General features: G+C 34.8%; 2 protein-coding genes across 4 annotated transcripts in view; one reads left to right on the top strand and one right to left on the bottom strand.

Annotated features, from left to right (window-relative positions):
* Positions 1-4,972: 4,972 nt before the first annotated feature.
* Positions 4,973-7,227, top strand: LOC107190877 (multivesicular body subunit 12A). Its single transcript, XM_015579767.1, has 8 exons — positions 4,973-5,006; positions 5,543-5,681; positions 5,751-5,949; positions 6,030-6,180; positions 6,263-6,346; positions 6,421-6,742; positions 6,825-6,875; positions 6,960-7,227. The coding sequence occupies exons 2-8, from the start codon at positions 5,553-5,555 to the stop codon at positions 6,993-6,995; spliced, it is 972 nt and encodes a 323-aa protein (XP_015435253.1). The 5' UTR covers positions 4,973-5,006; positions 5,543-5,552; the 3' UTR covers positions 6,996-7,227.
* Positions 7,228-8,068: 841 nt separating this feature from the next.
* The window catches only part of LOC107190329, a 22,494-nt gene continuing 18,137 nt past the window's right edge, over positions 8,069-12,425 (bottom strand). For all 3 annotated transcript variants that reach the window (XM_015579124.1, XM_015579139.1, XM_015579131.1), the window contains exons 2-4: positions 11,628-12,026; positions 10,555-11,264; positions 8,069-9,953 (exon numbers count right to left, since the gene is read on the bottom strand). In XM_015579124.1, coding sequence (XP_015434610.1) covers positions 8,351-9,953; positions 10,555-11,264; positions 11,628-12,026 — 2,712 coding nt within the window. In that variant the 3' untranslated portion in view covers positions 8,069-8,350. The remainder of the gene's footprint in view (positions 9,954-10,554; positions 11,265-11,627; positions 12,027-12,425) is intronic.

Raw genomic sequence — 12,425 nt, 5'->3', positions numbered from 1 at the left:
TTAACTAAATTTTTTTGAAAATGGAGTTAGGACAGTTGAGAACTTGTGCGACGATATGTATCTATGTAGTAGACTGTGCAAGAGAGGACAACAACAAAAGTCGTTGCCTCTCTTTAGTGGGAGGGAATATTTTACGACTGTAGTGATGAGTGGGAATGCAATGGGGACGCGGCTTTATACATGTAAATATAATATAAGTCTATGATAAACAAGTCTACTAAAAAACTAAATTACAACCCCAACCCATTTTACCTCCGTTCGAAAAAAAAATTCTTATAAATGTCGAGGTCAACTCGTGTGCGATTTTAACGAGATTTTTAGTTCTGTCGCGATGCTAGATGACTAAAATTGGAGAATATTGACACCTCTTACATTTTTACTAGACATGTCTGACTTGCATTATTACCAACTAAAAGTACACAATTTCACTCAAGTTTCCGGACTGGAATCAAGACAATGATTTTTCATAATATTTGTGCCGTTTATCATTCATTATTCAAAATTGTTTCACTTTATAGAGATACACTTGATTTATTGATGAATTAGTCTAGTGATGACTATCTTAAAGTATTCGAGATGTTTGCTAAGTTGTTATAACTGTTGTGTACAGTGTATCGTTTAAGAGAAAACTATTTTGAACTACTTGTAATGAAGGCCATCTAGAGCTTATGAAGAATGCCTGTTTTAATCTGTTTCGAAGACTTTTCGACAACTTATGTACATATGCATATTTCTACACGATGAATATCTCGAGAGCTACACTCATTATCGAAACATATACAAAACTTTGTATCATATCTAGTAAATTCGACGAAAAAATAGAAGTACGGGTCTGAGATGAAAGTCATAAGTTCTACAAAGGTATAAAGCAAGTGACAACAAATTTTTTATGCAAATTGAAATTTAACTCCACAATCGCGTTATATACACCCTAAAGAGCTGTATTTTTAACGATTTATCCGTGAATATCTCTGTACAGGAATATATTTTAAGACACAGGCCAAATTTAAAACACGGATGCTATATTCATTCGAAAATAAATGTTTGGTTCATACTGAAAAAAAGAATAACGATAAATTAATTTACCTGTGAAATAATTAAATATAGTAAGTATAATTAGAAGCACCAAAAATAGACGATTTTATCGAAATATGGAACTGTATGAAATTTAATATTTTATATGTTAGAGATAAGTAGCAACTTGGCTTTTTTGGTTGCAAAGATACATTTTGTGCCAAAAAGATCTTTAGTTTTAAATCTTTTAATAGAAAGTTGAATAACAACGTGGCCTATCTAGAGAAACATTATAAAAATACCAGTATGTATGTCGATCATCAAAATTCCTATCGATCTTTTCAGTTCATGACACTCTTGAAGTAAAAATTAAAGAAATTTATAAGTAGACAAACATAAAGTACCTCTTAGAGATTTTCATTGATCACATTTATTCATATTTGACCGCGAATAATTCGAAGGCTCTGGTTTTTGTTTTAAAATTTTATTTGTGACTAGTATATAATTATCTCGGAAAACTCTATTTTTTAACCGAACATATACAAATATGGACCACTTACTGCATTTACGTACATGTTACTTTGCGCATATGTGTCTGTATATGTATGTACATACCTAGTTGTTATCAGAAATAAATGAATATTTGATGGCTCCATTCTCGTATTTTTATGTTACGTTTTAATGTAATACAAAATTATCCATTTTTTCTGATTAAATCAGTTAAAATAAATAATATTTTCGATGTCTTTACTACATACAATCATACATACAATATACATACATAGATATATGTATTTAACAAAATTAATAAACAGTATAAAGCATTAAATAATAATACGGCACACAGCTCACTAGACGAGCCGAATCAAACCGAATGCATCCGAAGCTAACCGACGTAGATCTAACGACAGCTGCCTTTTCCCCTCCAATCCTACGGTCCCCTCGCCCGGAGTGGTGGCTTATGCTCCGTCTATACTATGTAGTGTTGTTAAAATGAGTCTCGAGTCTTGAGCTTTAACAGCTCGAGTCGCGGTTCAAACCCTAAAGGTTCGAAGCTTGAGTCGTGAAAGCTCGAGCCTTTAAGCTTGAAGGCTCAAGTCGTATAAATTGTATGTAGTGAAGTAATGTGCAGACCTTGAGTTTTTGAAGCCTTAAAATTTAACCTAAAAGTTTTCAGTTTTTAACTCTGATATTACACGAATCTCAAGCTTTTAAAGCTTCAAGGGGGAATAATCCAAAAACGTCCAGAAAAGCGTGGTTTTTGTAAATTAGTTCTGCAACACCCAAACCTCATTAAACTATTACTAATAGGGTGATCAAATATATATTTTGGACAATACGTTAAATTTTCTTTTATTACAAAATACGTATGTATACTTGAGCAACATATACGAGTCATAGGATGTTACACGTCGAACAAAATAGTTTCTCAATTTGTTCACGGTTCATTGATCTGAGAGACAAAGTTGAGACATTTTTTCGTTATTCGCGTGAATTTCGACTTAATATTCTAGTAGAATATTTTCGAAAAATTATACTTTGAAAGTATATATAAAAAACTTAATTTTTTCCAATTGTCGCTGTGTACCACATTAAGTCTGAAGCTTTAAGGTTCAACCCTCTAGAACCCTTAAGTGTTAAATAATGGAATTAACACTAAATCTATAACATTATACTTTATACAGTTTTTAAAAAATACAGCCATGACTGCAAACACATGAGAGATTGATACCAAGAAAGGGAAATGAAAAATGAAACAAAATAACCATTGAATAGTAGACGAAATAAAACATTGCTAAAAAATTGTCTGTAATGTACAAAATATAGTATTATCGACTGAAAACATACTCTTACGCCGTGGGAGTCATAGATGACCGACAGCAAGATTAATGTACTACGCATGATAAGTTTGCACAATACATATAATCATATTGTGTAATATATTATTATATGATTCTAATGGGCAATCACTCTTCGGCGCTGAAGACGAAACCAGCAGAAACACGCTCGGCAGTGAACGTGTTAGCTTCGAGCTTCGAGACCCGAGCCTTGAAGCTCGAGTTTCGAGCTTCAAAGACTCGAGCTTTATACAACACTAGTCTATACATATATGCTATGTCGAATTTATCGAACACTCATGATCCGACAACATTGCGTACTTTAAACTTTGAGAACACTGTCCAAATGTGACTAATTCAGCTAGAGTCGAGTTCAACGTAGTTCTTAAATTCGCCGTTCTCAAAACGTAGAGGTCAGTAAAATCACAGGTCTTTTCTGTGTCGGTACTACAGTTTTAGGTGGGCCACCAACTCCCGTAAGGTGAAATGTCTACTCCTATACCTCGTCTGTGGTAAAGGGTTGTTATTGATTATGTATTTTCGCTAGCGTCCGTTTGTTTACATCTGCGCTTCGATCGATTCAGAGTTGGCATAAGGAGTCTCCCCCCTTAAATATCGTCTATAAATCACAGCCACAGCTTCTATATATATATATAGAATTTGTGCTATAAACACGCTTTACAGCACTTTACAGTAAGGATGTGAGATGAAGGGGTGGTGTATGATTCTCGTTCATTTTCTTATTGCTTGGAAAATATCGGACTAATTTGCGACAAAACTCAGTTTGGTCGAATACAATCAAACGAACATCCGGCTAAACGGAGTCGTGCAGGAACGACGAAGAAAAACGCCATAAAGTTTTACGGTGTCAAAGGAACGCAACAGAGGTTAGCTTATTAAACACACTACCCTAGTCAGTTAAGATGGCAGACGTTGTTACAGGGTGGTGGTACAAGTGATGTCATTGATATCAATTTAGTTGAAACATTTAACGAAGAAGCAGCAGAAGAAAAGCAATTCTCATGAATAGCAGTGTTTGCGAGCAGAGAGACTTATCTTATCGGTTTTATTTCAAGTATCGTTCGAGAGTAGGTGAACAGTCAATTGCTTATATGAGAACAATTGGTATTTCGTATGTATATATATGGTGATTCATATAAAGTGTTACACAAGTGGTTTTTATTGAAACTATCGGAGACATTCTTTTCTTGCATACTGAGGGTCCCAGTGACTTCTTGCATAAGATTGTACATGTCTATACGCTATTGTACAATATCCCGACGACAGTGGTAAAATATTTACTGATCTAGGCAAAATTTACTTGAAATAACAATTTCGAAAAACATTTTAACTTTGATTATACTAATTTGAAGTTTGATTAACAAGAAGAGTATAAATACATTACTATCTTACTATATACTATGTTAACAGTTACTTCTACCACAAACAAATAAAAAATAAATTTCATATTTTAAATAAGTATCTTTAATTGTATAGAATATTTCATGAAATATTGATGTAATTTGCGACATGAATTGTTTCTCTAAAGTTTTGCAAACTCTGAAGATTATATCCTAGGTTGTCCATCATGTTTCTGTCAAATTATAAATTCATCAATTTGTGAGCACTCTATTTAAAAAGAAATACTATTACTTAAAACTATGTTTTTTAATTTTTATAATTATAGGACTGGAACAAAAATTATCTTTCTTCTAAGAATCTGTTTTGCAAATTTAGTTGCAAATTCCTTTAAAACAGTTATTTAAAACATTCATAATAATTAAACTATATAAAAATTTGCTGTCTCCGGTGGTTTCACCGAAAATAAATGTAGCATTATATGTGAAACACACTACATTTAGATTCCTCAGCACTGTTCTCTGTGCTCACTCTGTCCTCTTTCTGTCCTCGTTCGTTAGTTCTTTCCCTCCTCTCTGTTTGTTCATAAACATTAGAGTACCTTCACTCTGTTTGGAATGAGTCTTTCAAAGAATAAAATTGAGTGGCTTGGAAAATACAAGTTGTTTGCTGTATCTCGACCGAAAACTGACGTACTATCTCATCACGATTAAAGGATTGACAAATTGAGAGCATGATAAACGAAGAAATAAATATGTGGAGTTTGTAAATTCGTTTCGTACATTATTTACGAAGGTAAGCAAATTACACATACACAGATAATGCAGTCAATTAAAAAGTGTTGATTTCGATCTTTTCCGTACCTCGTAAAATGATATCCCTGTGTATCTAGCTTAAATGATCTGCCGTACTTAAAATACTCTTATGTCAATGAGTCCAGAGATTGTGTATTTTTAATAAATTAGAAAGAATATTATTTAGTGCGAATAATTTTCATCTTTTTATCGATCAAAAAGTAGGTCATCCAGATAAAGACCGAAAAAGCCTGTTCTGCATTCCTTGTGTATTAATGATTTAAAAGTGTGTGAATATTGTTAAAAATGTGTGCCAATTAATAATGAAGTTCTTCCTTGATGTTATGATATCAGTTGTAATTTATTAAAATCTTTGATATTTTGAAATCTTGATCTCATGATCTATATCTATTGTAAATATTTTATCATTTTTAAGGACAAGTATTTTATCTATGAAATGATATCTATTATCTTATGCTATATTATATACATTCCATATACCAACAATAATTACATACATAAATCTATTTCTAACAGAGTTACTGCAATGTCTAAGAAGACTAATTGTAACAAAATGTTGATTCATCAATTATCATCTGTCCTACCTGATGATAGGCCAATCACAGCCATAAGTGTTGTTGAAGATATAGATAAGTGTCCACCAAATTTTACAGTGGTAAGTATTTTATGTTCTGTTTTACATTTGTATTACAATCATTTTTATTATTTTTCTTAATTTGCATAGGTATCTAGAACATACGATCAAGACACGGATGCAGATTTGTGGAGAGAAAGTGGACTGTTTATTAAAAAGAAAGGCAGATACATATGTTTTTCAAAGACTGAAGGATTGCCTCATTGCATAGTTGAAGATGTAGTAGTCGTTAATGAGCGAGATTCTCCTCCTGAGGGATACATCACGATTTCATATACTGTAGATTCAAGTGAGCATACGTAAGACAGATCAGAATATCGTTTATTAGAATACCATTTTTCTCTAGTACATTTTCATAATCTGTTTTAGTGCAGAAGGCATGGAGAAAGAAACAGTTGTGCTATAAAATTAGAAATAAAGAATTATGCTCGAAAGCAGTTACGGATATTATTATATGTAATAGGGATATGCATAAGGTATATACATCTAAGATGGCTCCAAATGGTTTTGTAGCTGCTGGGTGAGTGTCAAGGCTTCTGACCTTGTATATATGTGGCGTACATATTTAATTGCCATTTCTATTTAAAGTTCCAATTTTACAGTGTCATAAACGGAGTTTGTGTTTGCTACAAAACTGTGGACATTGCAAACGGGAATTCTAGCTCACAATCATACGTTAACATAGAGTAAGCATTTATTTCGTTAAAAATTCGTTCGATTTGTTAAGATTTTTAAATGTTTGATATTTTCTTTCATTCAGTTTACTTCAAAATGCATCTCCAAATCCATCAAATGGAACGCTTCGTAAAATACCTCCTGAAAGGCCACCAAAACCAACAAATGGAATTTATCCACAAATTGGAGGAAATGCGGGAAAGGACGTAGACGAGTCTAGCGATAGGGATCACAAAATTTTAAGCCCTAGTGCAAGAATCAAGCCCACAAGACCTGCCCCACAACCACCAGCAGTATTGGTTGCAGGTTCCACATCAATTTATGGTACACTGCCAGGGTCTTCAGATTTAGATGGAGTTCCATTTGTTCTTAATCCACGTCTTACTGTTCATTCTGATTCCTCTACTGTAAGTAATCTTAACGTTTAACTTATCAATTGGTCGTTACTTATTTTTAACGATTATGTAATCAAAATAATGTTATTTATAGAATAAACTTCCTGTGATCAAAGTCTGGACTCAGAAAGATTTGGACAAGGAGGTAAGATAGAGCTTTAAACTAATAACTTTTACTTAAACGGTATGATAATACTCTTATGATGTATTGTTTTTTGTTACTTTTTAGTTCTTTCACGATTTCCGTGCGGAAAGAGAAACTTGAAGAAGCCACTGTGCCAAACTAATTGTGTGACTCATCATACAATTTCCCCGCTATATTTATACATCTGTATTGATTATAGCACTAGCCAAGCGTAATAGAGTGCCTGAACGAGTGATTACTAACCTGCAAAAATGCATATCCTTTTAATATGTATCGGTGAGATGATCTTCGAATTTCATAATGTCCGTCTTCTGATATATTTTTTTTCTTCCATGTCCTATTTAGATTTTGATACCACTGACAGTTAGCATTGTATTTTTATAGAGTTGCGTTGTATTTTTATAGATATTAGAAGTTATATATAATTGTATCATATGTTCTAGTTGTTTATAAATCATTACAGAATATTTAACATTGTACTGGTGTACTTCTATTTCTTAATCAAATGCAAGGTTCTTTCAATAAAGTCATCTTTAATTTTATTTCCAACAAAAAAAAAAGAAAACAAGTACATTCTCATTTTTATCCTCAAGTTGACTTGTATCGATACGTATAATTAGTAGGGTACGGCACGTGACACTTTTGTAACGCGCATAGGTTTTGTCTTTTATTCTGTTTACAATGTGAAACAAACGTTTACCCGTAATTAGATGCTTTGGAGGTGAACTAATGGTAAGAAAATATTTATACTTGTATTTACACATCCGATTGTAATATACAGATAAATGTTTGAAATTTGATCGTTTATTTCCGGTAAACACATACTATAGTTTATGTAGTAAGGATTTAATTACGGGTTTATTATGATACAGATTGATTTAAATACAAACGACAGATTTCATTCATTCTTCGTATTTTACTATGCATTCGTATATAACTTTCAACAACATAATATTTTAAGTCTGTATTTTCTATGGTAGAAAACAACAGAACAAAAAAAATGTTCTCACAATAAAAATATTTTGACGTCAACAAAATTTACAACGCGATCTCACAGCAAGAAAAGCTAAGCTGGGTCACTATGAATTACTTAATTTACTATTTTCATTAGTGATGCTATGTATAAATACGTATGAAATATCTTATTACAATATACAATACATACATTGAAATACTTTTCAAATGAAGGCCACCTATAAATAAATTAATTCCTATGTCTGTCGCATTTTTTGCGCAACAACATGTGAAAAACAATTGCATTAAAAGAAGAATATTCATAATAATTTACAGTATTACATTTTGCTCTCGACTTAAAGATTAATTGCGTCCATATGGTACAGTTTAAGTTCTCACAGTCTCTGATACTCATTTCTGTTCATTTACGAAAAATTCTGGGAATAATTATTTTAAATTCATCTCCCTTCGTCACAAGTTTCTTGTCGAAACAGATTCGTTGGAAAAACTCGGGCCAGCTGTCAGACGAACGGTCCAGTCCAATGTCTAACATGAGTGGTAGTATTGTTGGTAGTGGATACACCATGTTTCTCTAATATAGCAGTCGCTTTAATTTTATTCTTATATTTCACGTCTTTCGGTTTCAACATACTTTTATGATTACTCAGCAGCCTTGAGGGCGTCAGTATAGATTTATTGCTAAGACCTGTTGCTTCCAGAAAGTGATCGTAACCACTATTAGAATTTGCTGTACTAAGAGGAACATTATTATTGTCTTTGGTTATGGCAGTTTTTTCGTTCTGACTAATCGCGGTTCCAAGATTGCCAAGCCTCTCCGAACCATCGCCCTCCGGCCTGTCCGGATCGTCGGATAAATCGCAATCATCGAGATTAAACTCTTCGAAGTTTTGTCTAATGTCGAATTCCTGATCGAACTCGGGGTGAACGTGTTTTTCCTTTGTTTTATTTCTTTCTTTCGTTTGCTCCTCGGAATCACCGCCAATCTTGAATTCTTCAAAATGGCGAACGATGTTTGTAACCCTCGGTGCGTTTCTAGTTTGTTCGCCGTTAGTTTCGTGATTGTTTTGTCGCGTTTGAAACGAGGAACGAACGTTATTAAATCTGTTTCTCCAGAAATTTCCCTCTTCGTTTGTCCCCGCAACTTTATTAATAGCTTCTTCGAAGTTTAAGCTTCTTGCTGAGGTTATGTTAATTCCCGCTGATTTCAACGGGGAGGATATGAAACCGAAAATTTTGTTGCTGTAGTCGGAAGACCCAGACTCTAGCAATTGCTGCTTCTTCCGTGTTTCATCGATCAGAAATGAGGGACTAGGAATTTTTTTTAGGATTAATGTATTATTTTTGAATTGTGGTTTAGGCGGTAACGCCGGCGGCGTTTTAGGGGATGGCGGTACAATCTCTGGCAATGATTCAATATCCTCGTAATCAAGGTTCTTCGCTATAGTCAGTCCTTTCGCAGACATCTGTAGACATGTCTTTTCCTCGATCCTTTCCAACTTCAGGGGTGGATTTATTGGACTATCTGACGTTTTCGTTTTCTGTATCTGCGAAGAGGGAAATGTATGTCTTGCTTCCTCAACTTCTACCTTTGGTTCTATTATTACAATTGGAATAGCTTTCGATTCTGGAGATTCTTCGTCCAAACTGGACCCTTGGCTGGTGACATTTGTTGTAACACTCGTAGAAACAGTGTGAGTAAGAGTCATTCCAAACTCATCTTCTGCAGCAGTGGGCTCAAAACTGTTGGTTGGAACATCATTGATTTTGGTAGATGGTACTTCTTGCTCTATGGTAGCTTCTTCAGAATTTTTCCTTTCCATTTCAGAACCGACAGACTCAATATCAGAGAGCCTTGCTGGTTGAAACCGTACAATTTTTCCTCGATGCCTGAACCTTCTAGGCACGGAAATAATGCGTTCCTCCTCCTCCATATCTCTCAGAAGAATCTGGTTCACGCATTCCAAGACGGAATTGTGGTTGCTATTTGGTCGATACGCACTGTGCCTGAAAACATCGTCATTGATTCTGTCCTCGTCCGGATCGCTGTACCAGTTCCCGCTGGTTTCTTCGACGTTCTGTTCCTTGATTTCTAGTTTCCGGGCTCTGAAAGATTCCATTAAAAGGTAATTCAAGCTAAATGTTTCATTGCCAAAAATTGTGTTAATTACAACTAATCAATAGACTGCGGATTTTTATGTAAAATCACATTTTAGAAAGACAAAAACGAAAGTAGAAATTTCTTTTTTCCCCTAAGTATCTTACTGGGTCCAAAAGAAAATAGAAAACTCGTTGCACCTGACGAAAGTGTTGTCCTTAATTATATTTCACAGATATAAATGCATAAAATCCGCAGTCTACTAATCAGTTTTTTAAGATAGTTAGATAAAATAACTGTAAATTCAGTAGGTATCCGTAAGATTATTACTTTACTTTTGCCTAGTACCAAATGACGGTTATAGATATCATGTCATAATGTCTTCCACAGTTTCCGTTTTAATGTTTTCATAGAAATTTCATACATATTGAGAACGACAAATTTAACAACTAACAGCCAATAAAAATAAATACAGCAGCGGATAAGTATAGAAAAACAAAACTAAACCATAATATGTAAGCCATGAGCGATAAGATTCACAGACATCTGTTCAATGATTATAGAATGTTTGACAACAATTATTCGGATATTATTAATATCAATACTTACATGCTATTTTCGTTAGTCTTGTTACTACCTCCATCATCATTGCTGTTATTATTACTATAATCCCCATTAATTTTCGCCTCAGAAATGGTAGTTCCAGCCTGCTCCAAATTCCTAGTATTGGTCTCATTGCAAGCGTTGACATAAATAGGTTCATGTTCCTTTTCTTCGTCTTCGGATGCAAAATTACAGTCCATTCCATCGTCCTTGCTCTCGGTTCTTGAGATATTTGTCATCTGTATCGCTTCCGTTTCCTTGCATGCTTTCTGAGGTTTTAATCGACCGATGCCCATCTTTTTCGGGAGTAATTTTGTGCATTTTTCCACGATCATGGTCTCGTCGTCGACATTGTCGTCAAAAATCATCGTGGTCTCGTTCTCGCTGTCGGTGACCATTGTCGGTGTACATCTACTTGGTTTGTTCAACGTCGATCCCGGTGAGACGTCAGTACTCTCGCCTTCGCAGAAACCTTCTGTGCTTATCAACGATGGGCTGCCATCCGTGGTTGTCGTGATAATAGACACGTCCGTGTTCTCGCTACTCGTTAGACTCGTTTTCGAGATATCGCTGCCGGCGAAGCTGTAAGTCTTTCTCACTCTTCTGTCCAAGTCTTCGTGAGCAACAGGTACTTCCGACGGGTTCAGCTTCGTGATTATTTCGCATTTAAGCGTCTGAATGTCCTTGCTAATACTACTATCTTGTCTGGGGTCCACCTGTAATTGCGACATTAGTATTTCGATTGCCTCTTAATGATCACTCTGATAGGTAGCTACTGCTATGAACATTGGAATTTAATTTAAAAAAAAAGATATCAATGGTAAACTTTGTGCTTGTATACACATGTATGTACATGTTTCACTAATAAGTTATACATGGTGTTAAGAACAACGGCCCAAGACTTTATGGGCTTATAGTTCTCACTGAGAAGAGTAAATAATTCCTAACCTATATAGGTCTTCAAATATAACTTTTCACTGTAAAATTTACTTCCGTAGTTGCGAGCTCTTGGTAACGTTAAGTGAGTCTCTTCGCAATTTTACTATTGTAGAGAAGGAATACTGTATTTATAAACTTACTTCAACATTGGACGATTGTAGATGGCATTCATCGATTTTGCTCGTCGTCTCGACCGCGATTGAGGAATTGCCGAGGATCTGCTCGCGTTTGCACTTGATGTAATTTTTTGTGTAACGCCTGAGCCTCGCGATCTCGAGCTGCTGGTTCCTGATGACATTGTCCTTTTCGCAGAGCAGCTGCCTGATCGATTTCTGTTCTTGCTTGAGACGCGCCTCCAGGACGAGCAAAGCGCGAAGTATTCGCGAGAGTTGTTGGTCCCGAAGACTCCTCTCGGACTCATGATCCACGGTACGACTGTCCAGCTCTTTCACCAGGTCGCGACACCTCTTTGTGGCCGCCTTCAAGGCTTCCTGGGTACGAACGAGCTCTTGCTTCAGCGTTCGTACCTCGGTTTCCATCTGGAATATGTTATACGGAATTGTTACATATACTTTTACATTAGTGTCATTCTACGCGAAATCGGACACTTTTTGGCGCACTATATCGGATTTTGTTCAAATTTGGATATGTTGTAGTCTTTAGCGATATATAAACGTATCTCGAAGGATTATTGAATATTTTTTAAATTGTTAATTTTACAGTTGTTTGAAATTTAGGGTCAACCTTTTTTTCAATAAATCATAACTATTGAACTAACAAACTGATCAAACTGAGCTTTGTGGGTACTTACAGTGGAGGCAGAAGAGTACCAAATAAAAATTATTTCAGTTAAAAAAAATATATTTTAATTATTTATTTTGCAATTGTTCTAAATATATGCCCTGTCTTTATACTGGGGAACTATTTAAATTTTGAAA

The sequence above is a fragment of the Dufourea novaeangliae genome, unplaced genomic scaffold, assembly GCF_001272555.1.
Source record: "Dufourea novaeangliae isolate 0120121106 unplaced genomic scaffold, ASM127255v1 scaffold11, whole genome shotgun sequence".
In the NCBI taxonomy this organism is placed as follows: Eukaryota; Metazoa; Arthropoda; class Insecta; order Hymenoptera; family Halictidae; genus Dufourea; species Dufourea novaeangliae.
This window is presented reverse-complemented; position numbering and strand designations above follow the sequence as displayed.

Excerpts from the sequence above, each read along its gene's own strand:
- LOC107190877 (XM_015579767.1), top strand. The coding sequence starts at position 5,553 with ATGTCTAAGAAGACTAATTGTAACAAAATGTTGATTCATCAATTATCA. Across the intron at positions 5,682-5,750 it reads GTCCACCAAATTTTACAGTG|GTATCTAGAACATACGATCA; the intron begins GTAAGTATTTTA and ends TAATTTGCATAG. Across the intron at positions 6,876-6,959 it reads AGAAAGATTTGGACAAGGAG|TTCTTTCACGATTTCCGTGC; the intron begins GTAAGATAGAGC and ends GTTACTTTTTAG.